General features: G+C 44.7%; 2 protein-coding genes across 2 annotated transcripts; one reads left to right on the forward strand and one right to left on the reverse strand.

The window, feature by feature from the left end:
• The first annotated feature begins 1,930 nt into the window (after positions 1–1,930).
• LOC137096317 (zinc finger protein 726-like) lies at positions 1,931–4,822 on the forward strand. Its single transcript, XM_067465462.1, has 2 exons — positions 1,931–2,054; positions 3,469–4,822. Exons 1-2 carry the CDS (start codon positions 2,012–2,014, stop codon positions 4,767–4,769), a joined length of 1,344 nt encoding a protein of 447 aa, XP_067321563.1. The 5' UTR covers positions 1,931–2,011; the 3' UTR covers positions 4,770–4,822.
• Positions 4,823–16,111: 11,289 nt separating this feature from the next.
• On the reverse strand, positions 16,112–26,224 carry LOC132766035 (zinc finger protein 431-like). The gene is made up of 6 exons (XM_067465234.1): positions 26,136–26,224; positions 21,968–22,473; positions 21,456–21,591; positions 20,030–20,091; positions 18,934–19,060; positions 16,112–17,967 (listed from the first exon to the last, which is right to left on the reverse strand). The coding sequence occupies exons 2-6, from the start codon at positions 22,346–22,348 to the stop codon at positions 16,499–16,501; spliced, it is 2,175 nt and encodes a 724-aa protein (XP_067321335.1). The 5' UTR covers positions 22,349–22,473; positions 26,136–26,224; the 3' UTR covers positions 16,112–16,498.
• Positions 26,225–26,477: the final 253 nt, after the last annotated feature.

Raw genomic sequence — 26,477 nt, forward strand, 5'->3', positions numbered from 1 at the left:
GAGTTTTATGCCAGTGTAAATTCCCCTTTGAGGGGATTGTAGCACATTTGTCCTTGAGATGGGTATATATCTTAAACTCACATCCTTTGTTTGGCATCTGTTTTATGTACTTTAATATGTATTTCATAGAAATGCAATTTTCATGTGTAGCCATACGGAGAGACAGATAACAAATAAAATTATTACTATTATTATTTGTACAAATGCTACGCTCAGCAAAGGACAAGAGCAGTCCTCTCACCTCTGCAGGAGTCTACCGTATACCATGCAGCTGTGGACAAGTCTACAGAGGGACCACCAAACGCAGCAAGGCCCAAACATGAATCAAGGAACATGAAAGGCACTGCAGACTGATTCAACCAGAGAAGCAGCCATAGCCGAGCCCTTCATGAACCAACCTGGGCACAGCATATTATTTCTGAACACAGAAATGCTGGACCACTCTCACAATCACCCAAACCTAAGATGAGCCTTGAAACTGAGCCAGAAGACAAACAGGCAACAAGCAGTAACTTTAGTCCATTGAAATACCAATCCCAGGACTCCTTTCCTTTCAACCTCCTCACAGCACTCCTTGTGAGGCAAAGTCCTAAACCCTAAAATGTTACATATTCTTGGGCTGTTGAATGCTCCTGTGTTCATAGGGCCATTTCCTCATAGGTTTCTTTATAGGACTGTAATTGTAACCTCTGAGGCATGTTTATGTGGTCAGCTTTCCACCCCTTGCCCTCTCTCTCTCTCTCTTCCAGGGGCAGGAATGAGGTTGTTGCCGAATCCTCAGTCGTTTTGTGATGGAGTGGAAGTGAATCAGGTAAGCAGGATTCCTGGGAGAGGAGGAAGGGAGCTGCCTGGGGGTCATTCCTTCCAGGCTTCATCCTCAAACATCTCTTGAAACAGAAAAGATTGAATGGGAGTTTCTTAAAAGTGAGATACTGAAGGCACAATTGCAAACAGTGGCAACAAGGAGTATAAAATAAATAAGAGTCGTCTAAAGAAACGTGAATGGATGTTCAAAGAACTAACCACCAGAAGTAAGAAAAAGGTCAGACAACCTTGCCAGAGAGATTATAAACAATAAAAAGCGGGTTATTTGGTTGTGTCAGTAGAAGAAGGAAAAACGAAGAAGTGATAGGATCTGTGCCGAGAGAAGGTGGTGCAATACAAACGGGATGGGGAAGAGGGAGAACGTTGCCTCAGTCCTCTCCCCAAAGGGAATCCGTATTCCGCTTGAGCAAGATGGAGCAGTTGGCGTCATAGGGGAAATGCAACCCCAAATAGATAAAGAAGTCGTCCAGGAATAGCTGGGCACAAAAAATGAATTCAGGTCTCCAGGGCCACAGGAATGACACCCAAGAGTCCTGAAGGAACTCGCAGAAGAAATTTCAGAACCACTGGCAACAATCTTTGAGAACTCTCGGAGAACGGGAGAAGTCAGACCAGAGTGGAGGAGGCAAAGAGTGTCTATGTCTTCCAGAATGGACAAGGGGTGCTCACCAGCGGTTCCTCTTCATCCTGGAAAGAAGGGACGAGTGCTGCAGGGCTCTTTTGGGGGTTCTGTCCTGGGCCCAGTGCTGTTCCACACCTTTCTTATTGAACCTTGGATGAAGGTTCAGAGGGCGTGCTTATCATGTTTGCAGATGACACCAAATGAGGAGGGATAGATAATACTCCAGAAGACAGGATCAGAATTCAAAATGGCCTTAACGTGTTAGAGAGCTGGTTGAAAACTAAAAATTAATTTCAACAAAGATGAATGTAGGAAATACGCAATGCAAAGATACATAGTGGGTAACATCTGGCTCGACAACAATACTTGTGAAAAGGATCTTGGAGTGTTAGTAGACCACAAGTTGGACATGAGCCAGCAGTGAGATGCACAGGTATACAAGTCTCAGGTGAGAAGGATTTTTCTTTCTTTTCCCGCCAGGCCCCAATCGCCTTTGAGGAGGTGGCTGTCCATTTCCCCCTGGAGGAGTGGGTTCTCCTGGATCCTGATAAGAAAGCCTTGCACATGCAGATCATGGAGGAGATTCATGGGATGGTGGACTCTCTTGGTAAGGCCCCCTCATTCCTGGGGATTTCTGTTTCAAAATGCAGCATCCCAGTCAGCAGCTCTCTGGTGGGAGCAGGATCCTCCATCATCCCAATCTCTGAGAGTTCTCAAGGCAGGGCTTTGGTTGGAAATATAGGACAGAAGTGTCACATGGACTTGGTGCCTGAGTCACAGTGGTGTTGGCACCAATTCACACTCCAATGGGAAGACTTCCATAACTAGAGCCGATTCCAAGCGCACCACACTCCCTCTCAGCAAGAGCCCCCCCCCCCCCCCCGAAAACCCATCAAGAGTAATCACCCCAGTTCAGTCACTACTTCATCACTCTGTAAGTGTGTGTGTGGGAGAGAGGCTGGGAGAGACAGGAAGCAGATGAAGGCTGGGAGAGGGAGGAAGCAGATTCTCTGGCTGGAGAGAGGGGCCAGAGAATGGATCCTCAAAAAGAACAAACTTCCCTGGCTTCAGATACGCATATGCAGCTATACATCTTTTTACCGGTGTGGTATTCAGCTGAGTTTTTCCTCCCAACCAGGCAGGCTGGCCTTTGCATGTCTGACGGCTAAGCTCTCTTTCTGCGTTGCCTCTCCCAGCACACAAACAGCCCCCGACCTCAGTCATCCGCATTATGGCGACTTGTAATATAATGTGTTCCATGTTCTGTGATTGTGAATGACGGGGACTCGGGGTGGTTTGTGCCCTGGGAGAGGCATCTAGCAGTAATCCCACTCTAGGCCCCTCTCTTTCCAATGGTCCGTTCGCCACTATCTCTGGCTGAGTCCTGCAGACTTTCCTTTTTTTCTCCCTTCTCGGCCTTCATCGTTGTTTCCCTCTTTTTCTCCACAGTCACTATCTTGCATATTTCCAACTTTTTCAGGCAAATCTATCCCTTTGGAACTCACATTGACAGCAAACTTCCAAAAACCTGTCAGAATCCCATTTAGTAGTTGATGGTCAAAGCAGAACCATCTCTGCAGCCCTCCAGAATTCGGTCTGGGACCTTCTACGTTGGAGTAGAAAAACCCAACCTTATCTGAAGATGGGAAGAGAGAACTGGAGGTTGAAGAGAGAAATAAAAAGGAGGGAAGAAGGGAAAGTCTTAAACAAAGCCTTTGGATGTGAAGGGAAAAGGCATCCATTCCCCCCGAGAGAAGGAGACAGAATACAAACCTGGACTGGGCTGAGCAACAGGGAGCCCCTGGAGCATGTGTCACTCATCTCTCTCTTCGAGGCTCCAGGCAGTCACACAGGGTCCATCTTGACTGAACAAGGGGAGGGGAAACAACAACAGTTCTCTCTTCTCTACCTCCATGTCTAGGCTGTTTTAGGAATCCTTTCAATCCACTCCTTATCCCACTTCCTCTAAGTCTTCATCACTCACGCTGAGGAATGATTGTTTCTGCCCTTCTTCTTCCCAGCAGATAACTGCAAGAAGAGCACTGTGTGCACCAAACACAGGACGCATTTGGGACACAATGGGGACCTTCCTAGACACCAGGAAACTCAGAGTGAAAATGGAGATTCTGCCAGAGAAAGGCCCTACAAATGCAATGTGTGTGGACAATGTTTTACGCAAAATATGGGACTTAGACTTCACAAGACACTCAGTGCTGGAAGAAGCCATTGTAAATGGAGAATATCAGCAAAATGTATTGCTGATTACGAATTGCCACATTGGAGCCAAGAAGAAATCTTTCAAGGAACTGACAATATCATAAGCCAAGAGTGTGGGACATCTTTGATGCAGAGTTCACACTTGAAACATGAGCGATTTCACACAGGACAGGAACCATATAGATGCCAGGAGTGTGGAAAGTGTTTTCCTTCCAGTTCACAACTGATGAGGCACAAAAAGCTTCACACAGGAAAGGAAGGGTACAAGTGCCAGAAGTGTGGTAAATGTTTTACTCAGAATACACAACTTATAGACCATGGGAGATCCCACACAGGAGAGAAGCCATACCAATGCCAGGAGTGTGGAAAATGTTTTTCTCAAAGTTCAAACTTGGTGAGGCACAAAAGAGTCCACACAGGAGAGAAGCCATACCAATGCCAGGAGTGTGGGAAATGTTTTTCTCAAAGTTCACACTTGCTGAAGCACAAAAGTGCCCACACAGGAGAGAAGCCATACCAATGCCAGGAGTGTGGGAAATGTTTTGCTGACCGTTCACACTTGGTGAAACATAAAAGTGCCCACACAGGAGAGAAACCATACCAATGCCAGGAGTGTGGGAAATGCTTTGCTCGCAGTTCACATTTGGTGAGGCACAAAAGAGTCCACACAGGAGAGAAGCCATACCAATGCCAGGAGTGTGGGAAATGTTTTGCTCAAATTTCAGCCTTGGTGAGCCACAAAACACTCCACACAGGAGAGAAGCCATACCAATGCCAGGAGTGTGGGAAATGTTTTGGTCACAGTTCAGCCTTGGTGAGGCACAAAAGAATCCACACAGGAGAGAAGCCATACCAATGCCAGGAGTGTGGGAAATGTTTTTCTCAAAGTTCAAACTTGCTGAAGCACAAAAGTGCCCACACAGGAGAGAAGCCATACCAATGCCAGGAGTGTGGGAAATGTTTTGCTCAAATTTCAGCCTTGGTGAGCCACAAAACACTCCACACAGGAGAGAAGCCATACCAATGCCAGGAGTGTGGGAAATGTTTTGGTCGCAGTTCACATTTGGTGAGGCACAAAAGACTCCACACAGGACAGAAGCCTTAGAAATGCCAGGAGTGTGAGAAATGTTTTACTTTCCCCACACCCACAGAAAACTACACAAAGACAGAAAGCTTAAAAGATCTAGAAGTATTGTAAATGTTTTATTTAGACATCATTCCATAACAAGCACTAGAGAATATACGCAGACTAAAAAACATACAAATGCCAAGCATGTGGGAAATGTTTTAGTTAAGGTTCTTAACTTTTGAACCATCACAGACTACATACAGGAGAGACATCCAAAGAGCTGGGACAAAATTAATAAAATGTTTTGCAACAGGGAAATGGCAGATGAAATGGCTTCCAGTAACACTTGACTTGTCTTTGGACTCATTTCTTTGACTATTTGCTTCTTAGTTTCGAGCTTTGTTCAGGTTTTTAGCTGTTCTTGACTTGGGGCTGTTTTGGAAAAGCATTTTGCTTCTCTGGACACCCATATCATCTGATCCCAAAGAGGGCCATTCCAGAAGTTCAGCCTAAGATTTGGTTGATTCCTCTGTCTTGTTGTTTGAATCCACAAGTGGAGGTCCTCCTTTCTGGAGCAGCAGAAAGCAAGCTCCCTGTGGCAATCCTTCCGAGGGTTCAATACGATTGTCATGCTGGCCATTGAACCATTCGCAAGTTTAATTGGAAAGGAGCAAACCATCAAAGGATATCAGGCTGCTAAAGAGGAAATCAAAATCAATCTTTATGCAGAGGATGCCATTGTAATTTTAAGCAAGGTGAAGGAGTTACTAAGCTCAATAGTCAAAATAATTAAGGATTTTGGAGAAATTTCGGGGCTCACAATTAACTTTGGGAAATCAGAAATTCTCCATAAGAATCTAATATGGAAAGAACGAAAAACTACCCACAACATTATAGGTGAGAAATTGGGGGGAAAGGAGCTAAAATATCTAGGAGTATAAATTCTAAAAAAAAATTAAACAACATTACGCAAACAAACTTTAATCACTTATGGGTAAACACAAGCAAATCACTTAACACCTGGGGGAAGAAATTTTTGGATATCACTATAAGACTACATAATAATAATAATAATAATTTTTATTTATATCCTGCCACCATCTCCCCGGTGGGGACTCGGAGTGGCTTACATGGGGCCAACATATTACAGCAATAAAATCAAACATAAACCACAAATAACATCATCAAAATAACATTAAAAAATGCAGTCATAAAATAACATAAAATAACAGTCATAAAATAACATTCTAATAAACACAATCATGATAACGATAATGGACGGGCCGCATATACAAGATAAAAACAATTAAAAGACTTAAATGAGATAAAATAGGAGCAGGACATTTCCTGTGGGAAGGTAATGGCATTCCATGGAGTCAGGGGCGGCTCGTCCATTACGCAAAGTAAGCGGTCACAGAACACTTTTTTTTGCCAGGGGTGTAGAGGCGCTTCTGTAAATGCCTCTCGACCGCCACTTGAGGAGCGCCCCCTCAGCTCACAACAGCTCTAGCAGTCCAGAAGGAGCCTCGGTTTTCTTGCCTCGCTGCCAGGCGATCCTCTTCCCAAAGGGGAGAGGCCCCTTGAGCCTCGCCTAGCCCCTCTCGTTCCTACTCCACCCAGCCACCGGGTGCGCGAGCAGAGCCGGCGCTCCATCGTTCTCCGCGTTCGACCCCTTCCCCATGACCGGCTTCCTTTTCCGATCCCCCGGCACTCCACCCGCCTCCTCTCCTCTCCCCAATCCACAAGTGGGCCAAGGGGCGGAGCCGCCGTGCCTGGCCCACTTCGGGTCCGGAAGCATGTCTGAAGACCCCAGCGTGTGCACCAAAAGTCGCCTCTTCTCCTGACTTTCTCTTCAGCCATTGGGACCAAGAGAGAGAGAGAGAGAGAGAGAGAGAGAGTCCCTCTGGCTGGAGGTATCTCCCACCTTCGCTCCCTCCTTTGTTTTTGCGCCTACCTTCAGGAAAGGTGGGCATCTCCACCTCTCTCTCTCTCTTTCTCTCTCTCTCTCTCGGTCCCAATGGCTGAGGAAAAAGTCAGGAGAAGAGGTGACTTTTGGTGCACACGCCGGGGTCTTCAGGCACGCCTCCGGACCCAAAGCAGGCCAGGCAAGGGAGCAAGTGCGGCAAATGTAGTTACTGGGATGTATAGTTCACCTAAATCAAAGGGCATTCTGAACTCCACCAATGATGGAATTGAACCAAATATGGCACACAGAACTCCCACGACAAACAGAAAATATATATCAATGATTGGTTGGGGGGGGGGGGGGCACCAAAATACTGTTTGCTTACCGTTGAAAATTACCTAGGGCTGCCTCTGCATGGAGTCATGCCAGTGGCCACAGGACCTTGGAAATGTCTACGGACAATGCTGGCTCTTTGGCTTAGAAATGGAGATGAGCACCACGCCCCAGAGTCGGACATGACTGGACTTAATGTCAGAGGACAACCTTTACCTTTTTTACCAGGAAGAAGTGCTGGGTGTCCCCTCCCGCCAGGCAATCGGGGTGGCATTCCAAAAAAGCAGGTAAAAAGGGAAAGGTAGACGGGCTCTGCTTAAAGGGGCCACGTGCATTTTTTCCCCTTCTTCCTCAAGTGGCCGCAAAAAGATATTGGAGCGAATGTCTCTTTTTCTCCCAACAAACAATTCTAGTGTATCCTCTCCTTACATTTCGCCTGCATTTATGGAAAGTATCCTCAGAAGTTGTGAGTTCTGACAACCTCTGAGGATGCCTGTCATAGATGCAGGCGAAACGTCAGGAGAGAATGCTTCTGGAACACGGCCATACAGCCCGAAAAACTTACAGCAACCCAGTGTTTCCGGCCATGAAAGCCTTCGACAACAAATCTAGTGTATCCTTTTATTTTTTGCTTGGCTTGGTCAAGGTCGAGGCAATATATTGTCACGGTTATAAATACACATTATTATTAATAATTACTGAATTGATATTTCACCCAATAATAGATTGGGAGTTTCTCTTCCTGTTTCTTTGAGCCTTTGAGTGAAGCCACACTACAGAATTTATGCAGTTTGACACCATTATCATGCCTCAATGCTATAGAATCCTGGGATTTGTAGTTTGGTGAAGAGCCAGCACCCTCTGTTTGGCAAAGAAGGTTCCCATGATTCCATAGCATTGAGTCACGGTAATTAAAGTGGTTTTATTTATTTATCGTGTCAGGAGCAGACCAAACAGTTGTGTTGCATTTTTTAACAAATAGACAGACAGACAGACAAAACACAAAGTTTGCCAGCTTGGTAGTTTTTCCCCAAACCTCTCCAGTATTTTCTGTTGTTCATGGGAGTTGTGTATGCCAAGTTTGGTTCAGTTCAGTTGTTGGTGGAGCTCAGAATGCTCTTTGATGGCTGGTGAACTATAAATCCACACAACTGTAATTCCCATATTTCAGGGTCTATTTTCCCCAAACCTCTCCAGTATTTTCTGTTGCTCATGGGAGTTGTGTATGCCAAGTTTGATTGTTGGTGGAGCTCAGATTGCTCTTTGATGGCTGGTGAACTATAAATCCACAGAACTGTAATTCCCATATTTCAGGGTCTATTTTCCCCAAACCTCTCCAGTATTTTCTGTTGCTCATGGGAGTTGTGTATGCCAAGTTTGGTTGTTGGTGGAGCTCAGGATGCTCTTTGATGGCTGGTGAACTATAAATCCACACAACTGTAATTCCCATATTTCAGGGTCTATTTTGTCAGCAGAGTTATAATATCAAATAAAAAATAACAATTCTACAGCAGAAGCTTACTTTATTATAGCTTCATAGTGGAAACTCAGAAATCAGACATCAGACCCTAAACAAAAACCTCCAACCAAATCCAAGACCAAGACCTAAAGACTGCAGGCAGATGCAAACCATTATAACAGCAGCAATGAGATCCACCTGCACCCAATTGACCAAACCCAAACCACAAGCATTTCAGCAATTAAAGGCACAAATATAACCAAATACATACAATGAACAATATAATTTTGCACATTTTACAATACTTCTAACACTCCTCCACAAAATTATATTAGTTCATATTTATACATTCATAAATTCAATTTTTCACAAAACTGGTTATGTTTTTCACAAGTAAGAGGTTTCGTCAAAATATCTGCAACATTTTCAACTGAAGGAACATAATTGAGAACAATTCTTTTGTCCTTAACAAATTGTTGCACATTTGAATATCTAACATTAATGTATCTAGACTTCGTTTTCATATTTTGACTTTTACCCAAAGCGATGCAGGTTTGAGAATCAACATAAACTTGTATTGGCAATTCTAAATCAATGTTCAGACTTTTAATCAAAGATTCTAGCCATTCTGCTGATGTCAAAGCATCAGACAACGCTGAGAATTCAGCTTCTCCAGTACTTAATGCCACAATGTTCTGTTTTCTGCTCTTCCAGCACACTGGTGTATTTGCGTATTTTATTACAAATCCAGTAACAGATTTATTTTCCTTTAGATTTGCGAAAGAACTATCGCAATGTATTTCTAAAGACTTTTTGTCATCTGGACAAATTCTGAAAACTTTTTCAGCAGTTTGTTTTAAATATCTCAGAACTCTTTTTACTCCAGCCCAGTCTGTATGTGAGGGATTTTGAATCCTTTGACTTAGGATACCAACAGAAAAAGAAATGTCAGGCCTTGTGTTGTTTGCAATGTACAATAAAGAGCCAATAACTGAACGATAAATGAAATTGTTATCAAACACTTCTCCATCTACATGTTGTAAAAACTGAAGAGCCATGGGTGTATTAACAGTGTTTGCATTTTCCATTCTGGTTCTTCTCAAAAGATCATAAATCTTGTCAGTTTGGTTTAATTCAAAACCACTTTCATTTCTGGCAATATTTATGCCAAGATATCTATTAACATCTCCAAGATTTTTGATTTTCAATACTTTGCTCAAATTCTGAAATACTTCCTGAATTTGTTCCTCAGATCCAATACATAACACATCATCCACATAAATTACAATAAACATTTGTGTGTCTCCACTTCCTTTTGAGTACAAACAAGGATCAAAACTATTGGCAACAAAATTCAACTTTGTCAACACTTTGTCTAAATGTAGGTTCCAATTACGTGCACTTTGTTTAAGACCATAAAGACTTTTCTTAAGAAGATAAGTCCCTTCAGGAAGGTCAGATTCAAAACCTGGGATAGCAGATATATAAACTTTCTCCTCCAAGTCTGCATGAAGATACGCAGTATTCACATCAAAATGTTTGACTTTTACATTCCTATTACTGGCAATTGCAAGGGTTATTTTTAGTGCTTCCCCAGACACTGTGGGGCTAAATATCTCATTAAAATTTTCTCCATATATCTGTTCAAAACCTCTAGCAACTAACCTGGCTTTGTACAAAAAACCACCATCCTTTGTTTGTTTACGTCTATAAACCCAACGACAACTTAGAACCTTTACATTGTCAACTGTTTTAGACTTCTCCATGACTTGCAAATCTTTCAAAGAATCAAATTCACTTTGCATTGCTTTTAACCAAAGATTTCTCTCAGTCTCATCTCTTTTCAACATCTCTTTATAACTTTGAGGTTCAGACCAGTCATGTTCTTGTATTTTCACAACTTCACAATGGTATCTCTTTGGAGGAATACCCTTAGTTGTCCTAGAACTGCGCCTGGGAATGGTCCTAGTACTATCTCCTCCATCAGTCTCATCAGTTTCTGAATTACTAGAGCTAGTACTTTCTGAACTAGAAGATTCAGCTTCAGCTTTTCTCTTCTGAGGTTCTGTCCTTTTAATTACAGGACTACTGCCTTGTAACTGACTAGAAACAGATTCTTGCTTCACTTGCACTCGTGTTCCAAACTGTGTATCTTGAGATGTGCTTGGTTGTATATTTTGCTGTGCAGTCTGTTGTGAAACTGATTGCACTTGTGTAGCAGGCCGCTGTGAAACTTGCTGTGTAGTTGGCTGTGTGGTTAGTGGTGTGTGCATTTGAGTAGTATTGAAAGGCAGAAACACTTCCTTATTTGAATGAATCCTTTCCCAACCACTGTGTTGTTGGAACTTCACATTTTTAGAAACTAACACCCTATTATTACCACACCAAAATCTCCAACCTTTTGACTCAGAAGCAGGGCCTAGATATTTCAATTTCTTCCAAATAGAATCCTTTTTATGTCTTTGTTGAGAAGGAATTAAGACATATGAGTCACTTCCAAAAACTCTGATTGAACTCAAATCAGGAGTTTTTCCAAAAAACAACACATAAGGAATACTATTGACACTTTTGCAAAAAGAACGATTGAGCACAAAGGTGGCGTTTGCCACGGCTTCAGCCCACAATCCATCAGATAAACTAGCATCTCTTAACATTTTTCTAGCCACAACCTTTACAACACCTATCCACCTTTCTGCAACCCCATTTTCACTGGGTGAGTAAGGATTTGTTAACCTGTGAACTATGCCAAACTTTTCAAGCAAATTTTGCATTTGTTTGGACATAAACTCAGCACCACGATCACTCTGAAAAGCTTGTACTGGGTACTCAGGAAACTGTGTTTGCATTAGCTTCAGCCAAGCAGAAATTCTTTGAAAAACTTCACCTTTAGTTCTTAGAAAGAAGGTGAACTTCAACCGTGAAAAATCATCTACCAAAATCAAAAAATATTTCGACCCGCCTACAGAAGTAGGATGAGGACCAGATACATCAATATGGACAAGCTCTAAGACCCTTTTTGAAACTCTAGCACTGTATTTTGCTATAGGAGCTTTCTTAAGATTTTCTGCTGCACAAATTTCACAATCTAGAAAATTCTTACATCCTTGAATAGGAATCTCACACAACTCAGCTGTCTGTCTTAGATACTGCCATGACAAATGACCCATTTTCCTGTGAAATTCATGAATACATTTGTCGTGTAATGGCCTGGGATTATCAGGTATCTGCTTAATGCAAGCAGACACATTTGTAGCAGACTTTAAAACAAAAAATCCCTTTTCTTGTCTCAGTTGCACTTCATTACCTTGAAGATCAATTAGCATAGACTTTTCTTTCTTTAAAGACACCTCAAAACCTTCATCCAAAAGTTTGTTGACACTGAGAATATTATACATAATTTCTGGTACATAGTACACATTCTCAAGAGTACATTTCAGACTGTCAATATAAAGATCACCACAAGAAAATACTTTAACTTTTCTATCATCTGCCAAAGAAATAAAGTTTATATCAGAGTCTCTCACATTTGTCAACCGTTCTATAGTTTTTACCAAATGCTGAGAACAGCCTGAGTCAATAATGAAAGAGTTCATTGTATCCTTCTTAGAGGTCACCAGGAAAGCATGCTGTAAGTCCTTTGAAGAACTAGGTCTCTCCACTTGCTTGTTTCTCCATTGTCCTGGATTCTGTTTGCAATTCTTAGCATAATGCCCTTTCTTTTTACATTTAAAGCACACAACTTGTGACTTTGGCTTAGCAACACAAGCAGTGTCATTAGAAGCAGTCCCAGAACTTGAACTCTTCTGCATAGGAGCAAAACTTCTCAATTTGCGTTGAGCTTCAAATTCCATAATTTTCCCCGAAATAAAAGGTATCGTAAGATCCCTGTCTGGAATTCCATGAAGAGAGTCCATAAACGCATAAAAAGGGCGAGATAGAGATCCCATCAAGATTAACGCTTGTTGCTCAGGGGGAAAAATAATGTCTCTTGCTCTCAATTCCGAAAAAAGAGCCACAACTTTTGTAACATGAGTTTGAACTGGAGTGCCCTCCTCATGTTTGAGGTTAAACAGCTGTCGCATAAGAATTATCTTTGAACCACTTGATTGTCTTTGAAACATATCTTTAAACAGATTCCACGCAGTTTGTGCATGAGGAATATTATGAATGTGAACCAACAAAGAATCTGACACAGACAACTGAAGAAGCGCCAAAGCTCTTTCATCTTTTTGTTGATCCGCAGGAGTTAGTTGAGCTGGCAAATTCTCAATTATGTCCCATAAATTCTGGGAAACAAGATAAGCTTTAAATCTGATGCTCCAACTGAGCCAGTTACTATCAGATAGTTTATCAAAAGGGAGTGAACCAACTTGAAGAGGCGGCAAAGCCATTTTGGTATTTCACTTTAAAGTCCCAAAGTTCCAGAAACAAATACTTACTGCACCAAAAAAGAAAGGACCCCCAGTATACCCGGGTTTCAGCCCAGCCAATTTATATTCACTTCTTCAAGTAAAATTGGCTTCTAGCAGTCCAATATCTTTCAAAACTTTGCAGTAATTCTCTGGAATTCAAACACAGGGTCTGACTCACAAACTGTTTGCTTCTTCTTTTGGCTTCAGAAACATTTGCTGAAAAAACCTTTTGTGCAAGGCAAGACAGGAAAGCAACATAGTTGGCCCTTGCTGCTCAGGCACATAGAAGGCAAATTCTCCAACATAGCAAGCCATAAATCTTCTTGATTTCTCTGAAGGCAAATCTTCCAAGGTTTAGTGTTCAGCAGCAAGCTATCACTTTAAACCTCGCTGCTCACCAAAGCAGCCAGGAGCAGAAGACTCAAAAATGCCTTCAAAAAACTTCTTAATGTTCCACCACATATTTCAAAAACAAACATCACCTCAGACACATGGATTATGCAGCGTTCTGGGCCCATAACCTGTCAGCAGAGTTATAATATCAAATAAAAAATAACAATTCTACAGCAGAAGCTTACTTTATTATAGCTTCATAGTGGAAACTCAGAAATCAGACATCAGACCCTAAACAAAAACCTCCAACCAAATCCAAGACCAAGACCTAAAGACTGCAGGCAGATGCAAACCATTATAACAGCAGCAATGAGATCCACCTGCACCCAATTGACCAAACCCAAACCACAAGCATTTCAGCAATTAAAGGCACAAATATAACCAAATACATACAATGAACAATATAATTTTGCACATTTTACAATACTTCTAACATATTTTCCCCAAACCTCTCCAGTATTTTCTGTTGTTCATGGGAGTTGTGTATGCCAAGTTTGGTTCAGTTCAGTTGTTGGTGGAGCTCAGGATGCTCTTTGATGGCTGGTGAACTATAAATCCACACAACTGTAATTCCCATATTTCAGGCTCTATTTTCCCCAAACCTCTCCAGTATTTTCTGTTGTTCATGGGAGTTGTGTATGCCAAGTTTGGTTCAGTTCAGTTGTTGGTGAAGCTCAGGATGCTCTTTGATGGCTGGTGAACTATAAATCCACACAACTGTAATTCCCATATTTCAGGGTCTATTTTCCCCAAACCTCTCCAGTATTTTCTGTTGTTCATGGGAGTTGTGTATGCCAAGTTTGGTTGTTGGTGGAGCTCAGGATGCTCTTTGATGGCTGGTGAACTATAAATCCACACAACTGTAATTCCCATATTTCAGGGTCTATTTTCCCCAAACCTCTCCAGTATTTTCTGTTGTTCATGGGAGTTGTGTATGCCAAGTTTGGTTCAGTTCAGTTGTTGGTGAAGCTCAGGATGCTCTTTGATGGCTGGTGAACTATAAATCCACACAACTGTAATTCCCATATTTCAGGGTCTATTTTCCCCAAACCTCTCCAGTATTTTCTGTTGTTCATGGGAGTTGTGTATGCCAAGTTTGGTTGTTGGTGGAGCTCAGAATGCTCTTTGATGACTGGTGAACTATAAATCCACACAACTGTAATTTCCATATTTCAGGGTCTATTTTCCCCAAACCTCTCCAGTATTTTCTGTTGCTCATGGGAGTTGTGTATGCCAAGTTTGGTTGTTGGTGGAGCTCAGGATGCTCTTTGATGGCTGGTGAACTATAAATCCACACAACTGTAATTCCCATATTTCAGGGTCTATTTTCCCCAAACCTCTCCAGTATTTTCTGTTGCTCATGGGAGTTGTGTATGCCAAGTTTGGTTGTTGGTGGAGCTCAGAATGCTCTTTGATGACTGGTGAACTATAAATCCACACAACTGTAATTCCCATATTTCAGGGTCTATTTTCCCCAAACCTCTCCAGTATTTTCTGTTGTTCATGGGAGTTGTGTATGCCAAGTTTGGTTGTTGGTGGAGCTCAGAATGCTCTTTGATGACTGGTGAACTATAAATCCACACAACTGTAATTCCCATATTTCAGGGTCTATTTTCCCCAAACCTCTCCAGTATTTTCTGTTGCTCATGGGAGTTGTGTATGCCAAGTTTGGTTGTTGGTGGAGCTCAGGATGCTCTTTGATGGCTGGTGAACTATAAATCCACACAACTGTAATTCCCATATTTCAGGGTCTATTTTCCCCAAACCTCTCCAGTATTTTCTGTTGTTCATGGGAGTTGTGTATGCCAAGTTTGGTTGTTGGTGGAGCTCAGGATGCTCTTTGATGGCTGGTGAACTATAAATCCACACAACTGTAATTCCCATATTTCAGGGTCTATTTTCCCCAAACCTCTCCAGTATTTTCTGTTGCTCATGGGAGTTGTGTATGCCAAGTTTGGTTCAGTTCAGTTGTTGGTGGAGCTCAGAATGCTTTTTGATGGCCGGTGAACTATAAACCAAGCAACTGTAGTTATCAAATGTCAGGGTCTATTTTCCCCCAAACCCCTCCAGTATTTTCTATTGGTCATGGGAGTTCTGGATTTATTTATTTACTTATTTAAAACTTTTATATCCCGGTCTTCTCAACCTCCGTAGAGGGACTCAGAGCGGCTTACAGCAAGGATTCAATGATAATAGTACAATCTAAAAACATCATATAATAACGGGTTAAAATACATCTCGATTAAAATTACACATAAGCCAAATCGCCAAGATAAAATCCTGTCCAACTCAGTCCGTATGTGTGGTCGATAACTTTGTTCTGTAGCCGGTTTCAACCATTACTCTGGAAATGCTTCCTTCCATATCCAGGGTTTCACCAGCCTCCTGAAGGACAGGAGGGAGGGGGCAGATCTGATCTCAATCGGGAGTAGATTGAATGGGTCTTCCTGTGTGTTTCTTCATTAATTGCGTTAATTTATCCACGTCCATGATTTCCATCACTTTCATAGAATCATAGAGCTGGAAGAGACCTCATGGGTCATCCACTCCAACTCCATTCTGCCAAGGAACAGGAAAATCGTATTCAAAGCACCCCTGGAAGATGGCCATCCAGCCTCTGCTTAAAAGCCTCCAAATAAGGAGCCCTCCACCACACTCCGGGGCAGAGAGTTCCACTGCTGAACACTTCTCACAGTCAGGAAGTTCTTCCCCATGTTCAGGTGGAATCTCCTTTCCTGCAGTTTGAAGCCATTGTTCCGCGTCCTTGTCTCCAGGACAGCAGAAAACAAGCTTGCTCCCTCCTGACTTTTGTCAGCGTTAGCAGAGTATAGCAGAAGCTTTTGAAGCTCAGAATAATGGACTCTGGAGACTCCGGTAAAAGCAGGTATTCAGCTTTACTAAAGCAGCTCAAAATATACACCATACACAATCAGCAGACAGACACGAAGAACAAACCGAAAAAGATAGAAGCTAATACACACACTGTAGCTAGAAGGGAGTTACCTCTGTTCACTCCCTAATCTCTCAAGGCAAGAACTCAGGGTCACATCTTCACAGCTTGCTAACTCTGCTGTTTAACCCTTCTGTGTCAGAATACATTCTGGCAATACAATCCTTTTACAATCACAATCCTATTACATAAAATTACATTTAAACACACATCATACAAAAAACATACACTGACAACTTTCCCTCACATCTTTCTACATGGCCCTCATCATGTTTCCGGGAAAGCAAAACCTTTCTCACACTTCTGGCATTTCTAAGGCTTCTGTCCTGTGTGGTGTCTTTTGTGCCTCACCAAATGTGAACTGCAACCAAAACATTTCCCACACTCCTGGCATTGGTATGGCTTCTCTCCTGTGTGGAGTCTTTTGTGGTTCACCAAGTTTGAACGGTCAGCAAAACATTTCCCACACTCCTGGCATTGGTATGGTTTCTCTCCTGTGTGGAGTCTTTTGTGGCTCACCAAGTCTGAAGGGTAAGCAAAACATTTCCCACACTCCTGGCATTGGTATGGTTTCTCTCCGGTGTGGAGCCTTTTGTGGCTCACCAAGTTTGAAGTGTAAGCAAAACATTTCCCACACTCCTGGCATTGGTATGGTTTCTCTCCGGTGTGGAGTCTTTTGTGCTTCACCAAGCTTGATGGGTAATCAAAGCATTTCCCACACTCCTGGCATTGGTATGGTTTCTCTCCTGTGTGGGCACCTTTATGTTTCACCAAGTGTGAACGGTCAGCAAAACATTTCCCACACTCCTGGCATTGGTATGGCTTCTCTCCTGTGTGGACACTTTTGTGCTTCAGCAAGTTTGAACTTTGAGAAAAACATTTCCCACACTCCTGGCATTGGTATGGCTTCTCTCCTGTGTGGACTCTTTTGTGCCTCACCAAGCTTGCACTTTGAGAAAAACATTTCCCACACTCCTCGCATTGGTATGGCTTCTCTCCTGTGTGGGATCTCCCATGGTCTATAAGTTGTATATTCTGAGTAAAACATTTCCCACACTCCTGGCATTGGTATGACTTCTCTCCTGTGTGGAGTCTTTTGTGGCTCACCAAGCCTGAACGATAACCAAAACATTTCCCACACTCCTCACATTGGTATGGCTTCTCTCCTGTATGGACTCTTTTGTGGCTCACCAAGTCTGAACTTTGAGCAAAACCTTTCCCACACTCCTGGCATTGGTATAACTTCTCTCCTGTGTGGGATCTCCAGTGGTCTATAAGTTGCGTATTCTGAGTAAAACATTTACCACACTTCTGGCACTTGTACCCATTCTTTCCTGTGTGAAGCTTTTTGTGCCTCATCAATTGTGAACGGGAAGCAAAACACTTTCCACACTCCTGGCATCTGTATGGTTCCTGTTCTGTGTGAAATTGCTCATGTTTCAAGTGTGAACTCTGCAGAAAAGATGTCCCACACTCCCGGCTTATGATATCATCAGTTTCTTGAAGGATTTCTTCTTGGCTCCGATGTATCAATTCGTAATCAGCAATACATTTTGCTGATGTTTTCCATTTACAATGGCTTCTCCCAGCACTGAGTGTCTTGTGAAGTCTAAGTCCCATATTTTGCGTAAAACATTGTCCACATACGTTGCATTTGTAGGGCCTTTCTCTGGCAGAATCTCGATTTTCACGGTGAGTTTGCTGGTGTCTAGGAAAGTCCCTATTGTGTCCCAAATGCATCCTGTGTTTGGTGCACACATGGCTCTTCTTCCAGTTATCTGCTGGGAAGAAGAAGGGCAGGAACAATCATTCCTCAGCGTGAGTGATGAGGACTCTGAGGAAGTGGGATAAGGAGTGGATTGAAAGGATTCCTAAAACAGCCTAAACATGGAAGTAGAGAAAATATTACTGTTGTCATTTCCCCACCCCTTGTTCAGTCAAGATGGACCCTGTGTGACTGCCTGGAGCCTCGAAGAGAGAGATGAGTGACACATGCTCCAGAGGCTCCCTGGTGCTCAGCCCAGTCCAGGTTTGTATTCTGTCTCCTTCTCTCGGGGGGAATGGATGCCTTTTCCCTTCACATCCAAAGGCTTTGCTGAAGAGTTTCCCTTCTACCCTCCTTTTTATTTCTCTACCAACCAGTTTGATGACTGCTACATGCCTCTCCCAGGGCACAAACCACCCTGAGCCCTCGTCGTTCACAATCAGAGAACATAGAATACATTACAAGTCACCATAATGCGGATGACTGAGGTCGGAGGCTGTTTGTGTGCTGGGAGAGGCAACGCAGAAAGAGAGCTTAGCCGTCAGACATGCAAAGGCCAGCCTGCCTGGTTGGGAGGAAAAACTCAGCTGAATACCACACTGGTAAAAAGATGTATAGCTGCATCTGCATGTCTGAAGCCAGGGAAGTTTGCTCTTCTTGAAGATCCATTCTCTGGCCCCTCTTTCTAGGGGGGAGTTTTCCAGAATGGGGGGGGGGGCTGTCTTTTGCTGAGAGGGAGTGTGATGCGCTTGGAATCAGCTCCAGTTATGGAAGTCTTCCCATTGGAGTGTGAATCGGTGCCAACACCACTGTGACTCAGGCACCAAGTCCATGTGACACTTCTGTCCTATATTTCCAACCAAAGCCCTGCCTTGAGAACTCTCAGAGATTGGGATGACTGAGGATCCTGCTCCCACCAGAGAGCTGCTGACTGGGATGCTGCATTTTGGAACAGAAATTCCCAGGAATGAGGGGGCCTTACCAAGAGAGTCCACCATCCCACGAATCTCCTCCATGATCTGCATGTGCAAGGCTTTCTGATCAGGATCCAGGAGAACCCACTCCTCCGGGGGGAAAGGGACAGCCACCTCCTCAAAGGCAATTGGGCCCTGGAGGGAAGAGAAAGAGAAATCCTTCTCACCTGAGACTTGTATACCTGTGCATCTCACTGTTGGCTCATGTCCAACTTTTTGTTGGAATTTATTTTTAGTTTTCAATAAGCTCTCTAACATGTTAAGGCCATTTTGAATTCTGATCCTGTCTTCTGGAGTATTATCTATCCCTCCTCATTTGGTCTCATCTGCAAACATGATGAGCATGCCCTCTGAACCTTCATTCAAGCCAATAAGAAAGGTGTGGAACAGCACTGGGCCCAGGACAGAACCCCCAAAAGAGCCCTGCAGCACTCCTCCCTTCTTTCCAGGACGAAGAGGAACCGCTGGTGAGCACCCCTTGTCCATTCTGGAAGACAGAGACACTCTTTGCCTCCTCCACTCTGGTCAGACTTCTCCCATTCTCCGGGAGTTCTCAAAGATTATTGCCAGTGGTTCTGAAATTTCTTCTGTGAGTTCCTTCAGGTCTCTTGGGTGTCATTCCTGTGGCCCTGGAGACCTGAATTCATTGAGAGTGCCCAGCTATTCCTGGACTGCTTATTTACCTGTTATGGGTCACATTTCCCCTCTTACATCACCTACTCAATCTTGCTTAAGCAGAATATGGATTCCCTTTTGGGAGAGGACTGAGGCCACCTTCTCCCTCTTCCCCATCCCCTGTGGTCATGGCACCACCTTCTCCAGGCACAGACCCTACTCTGGGCTCATTCTTCCTTCTTCTACTGACACAACCAAAGAACCACTTTTTATTGTTTTTAATCTGGTTCCATTCTGCTTTCTTTAGACTACTCTTATTTCTTTTTTTCCCTCCCTGTTGGCACTGTCTGCAATTGTGCCTTCAGTATCTCGCTTTGAAGAAACTCCCATTCGATCTTTTCTGTTTCAAGAGATGTTTGAGGATAAAGCCTGGAAGGAATGACCCCCAGGCAGCTCCCTTCCTCCTCTCCCAGGAATCCTCCTGCTTACCTGAGTCACTTCCACTCCATCACAAAACGACTGAGGATTCGGCAACAACCTCATTCCAGCCCCTGGGAGAGAGAGAGAGAGAGAGAGAGAGAGAGAGAGAGTAAAGTGTGGAAAGCTTAAGACATAAACATGCCTCAGAGGTGACAATTACAGTCCTATAAATATCCAGGGAAGTCATGCTCCCCATGCTCTCTTCTGCCTTGGTTAGACCACACCTGGAATCACACTGTGTCCAATTCTGGGAACCACAATTGAAGAGAGGTATTGACAATCTGGAATGTGTCCAGAGGAGGGCGACTGAAATGATCAAGCGTCTGAAAAACAAGCCCTATGAGGAGCGGCTTAGGGAACTGGGCATGTTTAGCCTGAAGAAGAGAAGCTGAGAGGAGATATGATAGCTATGTATAAATATGTCAGAGGAAGCCACAGGGAGGAGGGAGCAAGCTTGTTTTCTGCTGCCCTGGAGACTAGGACACAATGGAGCACTGGCTTCAAACTACAAGAGAGGAGATTCCATCTGAACATGAGGAAGAGCTTCCTGACTGTGAGAGCCCTTCAGGAGTGGAACTCTCTGCCCTGGAGTGTGGTGGAGGCTCCTTCCTTGGAAGCTTTTAAGCAGAGGCTGGGTGGCCATCTGTCAGGGGTGATTTGAATGCAATATTCCTGCTTCTTGGCAGAATGGGGTTGGACTGGATGGCGCATGAGGTCTCTTCCAACTCTTTGATTCTATGATTCTATGACTGGATTGACCTTGAAGGAGCTGGGGGTGTGAGGCCGACAGGGAGCTCTGGCGTGGGCTGGTCCATGAGGTCACGAAGAGTCGGAGATGACTGAACGAATGAAAAACAACAATTATTATAATAAATTATAGCATAATTATAATTCATAATAATAATAATAATTTTACTTCTAATCAAGGAGGGTTACAACACACTTTACAAAACACAAACACTGCAAAATTCAACAAATATACATATTTCTATAAAAGATCCACATTAAACCACCAAACACCGCTGCTGCGGTGTTTGGTGGCCCCTCTGTAGACTTGTCCACAGCTGCATAGGATACAGTAGACTGCTGCAGAGGTGAGAGGACCCCTCCTGTCCTTTGCTGAGTGTAGCATTTGTACAAATAATAATAGTAATAGTAATAATAATAATAATAATAATAATAATAATAATTTTATTTATTATCTGTCTCTCAGCGTGACTACACATTAAAACTGCACTTCTATGAAATACATATTAAAGTTCATAAAACAGACATCAAACAAAGGATGTGACTTTCAGATATACGCCCATCTCAAGGCCAAAAGATCCTTCATGTGCACCTTCTCAAGTTCAAATTGTGGATGTGCTACAATCCCCTCAAAGGGGAATTTCCACTGGCATAAAAGACCAAAACTCCCAGAAGGGTTCCTTCTTACCCTGCCAGGCTGCAGCCCCCTCTCCTTCCTCTCCTTCCTGCTTCAGCTCCTTCTGCTGGAGGCTCTGCTTGGTGTCTGAGTGAGGCTTTTCTGGTGAAGAGACATCAGGCTGGACTTCCATGCAGTTATTTTGGGCCTGGAAGAGCAGATAGTATTCCAGAAGGAGTACAGAGAATTTCCAAAAATATCACAGACCTATGTGCAGAAACTGCATGGATTTTTTTTGTTGTTGAAAGAATAACTTCTGAGATGGCCACCTAACTAATGCTACACTCCCCCCTCATCATTTCCAGTGTGATATCCGGGGCCAACACATTTGGGTAGAGCAGCATCCCAGCTTACAGTGGATATGGAGGCGAGAGCAGAAGGGGCAGAGCAGGGGGGAAAAGAGGCCGAGGGAGCAGAGTCCGGCTTCTCCCCCACATTGATCCCATCTTGGAAGGAAGGCAGGATGTATGTTTCATCTATCCATCAGTCCCAAGGTGAGTGAAGCCAAGAGGGAATGCTCTCACCTGTCCTTGCTGCCTCTCGTCCTCTGCCCGACTCAGGAGGAAGCCTTCCGCCAGGGCCACCGCCTGGGAAGAGGTCTCTGCCCCACACTCTCGGACCCAGCTCCCCATCTCTGGGGGCAGGATGCTCAGGAACTGCTCCAGGATCACCAGGTCCAGCATCTCCGCCTTGGTGTGTTGCTCTGGCTTCAGCCACTGGCGGCAGAGAGAGTGGAGGCGGCTGCAAACCTCTCTGGGTCCCTCGCCCTCTCGGAAGGAGGAATGCCCGAAGCGCTGGCGCTGTGTGTGCGCATCTAGGAATGTCAGCGTAGTTCTTTCCCAGGATTCCCCACTGCTCTTAGGGGCCCCGCCTACTTCAAGTCCAGGTGAGCTGGGTCTCTCCATCTTGGAGCCACTCTTTGATGAAGAACCCAACCGTATCCAAGATGCCTTTCCTCCCCCTTCTCTCAAGGGAAAGAATCCCTCAACAGGCTCGACTCCAAAATCCTCAGGCAAAAATCCCCTTTCCTCTGTGAAAGAAAGGCAGAATTAGACAACAGGCTTCAGGAGGTGTTTCTTCTTGGAGAGCCAGGCCATGCTGGGCCCTCCTTCCTTCCACTTGGGCCTCTGCTTCTCCAGCCTCCAGGCCCACCTGGCCTCCCAGTGAGCTCCCATTCAGTCCCAACCCACTCTGGATCCCCCCAAGACTCCTTCAGCTGAGGCTCCCTCATCCATGGCCTCTCTTGTACTATTCATAAACTCCATGTTCAAGAGATTTTAGAGACTTTAAATAATTGGTCTCTCAGCACTCTTCAGGGAGAAGAGAAATGGCTGCACACCTTGTTCTCCCCGATTGGAGAATGTGGGGACCCCCAACCCCAGGGGAGGCCAGGCCTGGGCCCCCTTTGGCCCTCCCTCCCTCCCTCCCTCCCTCCCTCCAGGTGTGCTGGGCTTCAGCCCCTCTTCCGCCCTTTGGAGAAGGAAGGGGAAGAAGGCTCACCGGAAGGAGGAGAGGAAGAATGAGGAGGAAGAGGAGGAGGAAGGAAAGGCCAAAGGGGACACTCTCCTCTCCCAGCCGGGCAAGGGAGGGTGAAGGGGAGGGAGTCCGGTTCTCCCGAAGGACTCAATGCGGCTTACAAAGGCCAAGGCCTCAATGCACAGCCTAACAATACAAAACCTGAAGCAAATTAAAAACAATTAAAGTCATATTAAACAACAAAACAACAAACAATACACCAAAACACAATAAAACTGGGCCGGGCCAGAGTAATGGGTACAAAATTAAAAGTGCTGATGTGACAGGTGATATGTAAGGATTATAGGGTATTTATTTACTTATTTCAAAGTTTTATATACCGAGCTTCTTACCTCATTAGAGGGACTCAGCCAACCATATAAACATATACTATCGGTAAAATATAAAAGTACATAATTACAATAAAACACTAGAAAAGCACATATATTTAAAACTACAGAGGTCAGTCGTCATACTAAAATTGAATATACACCGCCTTCCATCCGGATCATTGTCTCATTCTTCGAAAGTCTGTCTCCACAACCATGACTTCACCTGTTTCCTGAATGTCAGGATTGTTGGGGCGGTTCTGACCTCAAGCGGGAGAGAGTTCCAGAGTCACGGGGCCACTACCGAGAAGGCCCTGTCCCTCGTCCCCACCAGCTGCGCCTGTGAGGCCGGTGGGACCGAGAGCAGGGCCCCTCCAGATGATCTTAGTAATCTTGATGGTATTTATTTGTCGTGTCAGAGCAACCAGTCCGTTATATTACATTTCTAACACAACAAAGCAAACAAACAGAAAGATACAAAACTTGTGAGTTTGGTAGTTGGTTATGTGTCCTTTGACCAGTATCTGGCCACTTGGAGTGCCTCCGGTGTGGCTGCAAGAAGGTCCTCCATTGTGCATGTGGCTAGGCTCATGTTGCATTGCAGTAGGTGGTCAGTGGTTTGCTCATCTACACACTCTCATGTCGAGGATTCCACTTTGTAGCCCCATTTCTGAAGGTTGGCTCTGCATTTCGTGGTGCCAGAGCGCAGTCTGTTCAGCACCTTCCAGGTTGCCCAGTCTTCTGTGTGCCCAGGAGGGAGTTTCTCATTTGATATCAGCCATTGGTTGAGGTGCTGGGTTTCAGCCTGCCACCTTTGGACTCTCGCTTACTGGGGTGTTCCAGCAAGTGTCTCTGTAGATCTTAGAAAACTATGTCTAGATTTAAGTTGTTGACGTGCTGGCTGATACCCAAACAGGGGATGAGCTGGAGATGTCTCTGCCTTGGTCCTTTCACTATTGGCTGCCATTTCCCGGCAGATGTCAGGTGGTGCAATATCGGCTAAGCAGTGTAATTTCTACAGTGGTGTAGGGCGCAGACACCCCGTCATAATGCGGCATGTCTCATTAAGAGCCACATCCACTGTTTTAGTGTGGTGAGATGTGTTCCACACTGGGCATGCATACTCAGCAGCAGAGTAGCACAGCGCAAGGGCAGATGTCTTCACTGTATCTGGTTGTGATCCCCAGCATGAAGCGACCAGCATGAACGTATTCTCCCCCTATGAACCATCAAGATGCTGGTCGCCACAGAAGCGACCAGCATTTTGATGGTTCATAGTGGAGAATACGTTCAGAGTAAGTGCAGTGTGCAGTGTGCGGCAATCTTAGTTCTAATAAAGTGCTTCTGGGACTTGGTATTGGAGATTTCGTATTCCTATTCAATGATAGAATCATAGAATCAAAGAGTTGGAAGAGACCTCATGGGCCATCCAGTCCAACCCCCTGCCAAGAAGCAGGAATATTGCATTCAAATCACCCCTGACAAATGGCCATCCAGCCTCTGCTTAAAAGCTTCCAAAGAAGGAGCCTCCACCACACTCCGGGGCAGAGAGTTCCACTGCTGAACGGCTCTCACAGTCAGGAAGTTCTTCCTAATGTTCAGATGGAATCTCCTCTCTTGTAGTTTGAAGCCATTGTTCCACGTCCCAGTCTCCAAGGAAGCAGAAAACAAGCTTGCTCCCTCCTCCTCCCTGTGGCTTCCTCTCACATATTTATACATGGCTATCATATCTCCTCTCAGCCTTCTCTTCTTCAGGCTAAACATGCCCAGTTCCCTACGCCGCTCCTCATAGGGCTTGTTCTCCAGACCCTTGATCATTTTAGTCGCCCTCCTCTGGACATATTCCAGCTTGTCAATATCTCTCTTCAATTGTGGTGCCCAGAATTGGACACAATATTCCAGGTGTGGTCTAACCAAGGCGGAAGAGAGGGGTAGCATTACTTCCTTAGATCTAGACACTATGCTCCTATTGATGCAGGCCAAAATCCCACTGGCTTTTTTTGCCGCCACATCACATTGTTGGCTCATGTTTAACTTGTTGTCCACGAGGACTCCAAGATCTTTTTCACACGTACTGCTCTCGAGCCAGGCCTCGTCCCCCATTCTGTATCTTTGCATTTCATTTTTTCTGCCAAAGTGGAGTATCTTGCATGATGCTGGGGAAAGTGGAAGGCAAAAGGAAGAGGGGCCGACCAAGGGCAAGGTGGATGGATGGCATCCTTGAAGTGACTGGATTGACCTCGAAGGAGCTGGGGGTGGTGACGGCCGACAGGGAGCTCTGGCGTGGGCTGGTCCATGAGGTCACGAAGAGTCGGAGACGACTGAACGAATGAACAACAACATGTTGTTCGGGCTTGGCCCCATGTCAGCCGCTCTGAGTCCCCACTGGGGAGATGGTGGCGGGGTATAAATAAAGATTATTATGATTATTATGAATGCTGGGCCCTCCTTCCTTCCACTGGGGCCTCTGCTTCTCCAGCCTCCAGACCCACCTGGCCTCCCATGGAGCTCCCCTTCAGTCCCAACCCAGGCTGGATCCCCCCAAGACTCCTTCAGCTGAGCCTCCCTCATCCAGGGCCTCTTTTGTACTATTTACAAAATCTATGTTCAAGAGACTTCAGAGACTTTAAACAATGGATCTCTCAGCACTCTTCAATTGGAATAGAAATGGTTGCACACCTTGTTCTCTCTCCCCGGTTGGAGGATGTGGGGACCCCCAACCAACCAACCCCAGGGGAGGCCAGGCCTGGGCCCACTTTGGCCCTCCCTCCCTCCCTCCCTCCAGGTGTGTGTGTTGGGCTTCAGCCCCTCTTCCGCCCTTTGGAGAAGGAAGGGGAAGAAGACTCACCGGAAGGAGATGAGGAAGGAAGGGTGAGAGGCCAAGAGAACCCACTCCCCTCTGCTAGCCGGATCAGGAAGTGTGAAGGGGAAGGAGTCTGGTTCCTAGAGGGGCAGGAGAGGTGATCTAAAGGAGGCCCACTTCCTTCCTGCCTCTCTAGGAAGCCCACACTCCCTTCCCTTAACCCTTCCTTGCCCAGCCTGACACTCCAAGGAGGGGGAAAGGGCCTCTCTCTCTCTCTCTCCAAAGCCCTGGAAACAAAGGATGAAAGATGAAGGCAGAGGCAGAGTCATGGAAGAAACATTCCATAATAATACCATAGTTAGATTTTATTTTTGTCTGACTTAAGAA

The sequence above is a fragment of the Anolis sagrei genome, chromosome 2 (assembly GCF_037176765.1).
Source record: "Anolis sagrei isolate rAnoSag1 chromosome 2, rAnoSag1.mat, whole genome shotgun sequence".
Taxonomy (NCBI): domain Eukaryota; kingdom Metazoa; phylum Chordata; class Lepidosauria; order Squamata; family Dactyloidae; genus Anolis; species Anolis sagrei.

What these genes read in the sequence shown, in the direction of transcription:
- LOC137096317 (XM_067465462.1), top strand. Translation starts at nt 2,012, where the DNA reads ATGCAGATCATGGAGGAGATTCATGGGATGGTGGACTCTCTTG. An exon ending in TGGGATGGTGGACTCTCTTG is followed by an intron (nt 2,055 to 3,468) that starts GTAAGGCCCCCT and finishes TCTTCTTCCCAG; the next exon opens with CAGATAACTGCAAGAAGAGC.
- LOC132766035 (XM_067465234.1), bottom strand. Translation starts at nt 22,348, where the DNA reads ATGGAGAGACCCAGCTCACCTGGACTTGAAGTAGGCGGGGCCCCTAAG. An exon ending in ACGAGAGGCAGCAAGGACAG is followed by an intron (nt 21,592 to 21,967) that starts GTGAGAGCATTC and finishes CTGCTCTTCCAG; the next exon opens with GCCCAAAATAACTGCATGGA. An exon ending in TGGGATGGTGGACTCTCTTG is followed by an intron (nt 17,968 to 18,933) that starts GTAAGGCCCCCT and finishes TCTTCTTCCCAG; the next exon opens with CAGATAACTGGAAGAAGAGC.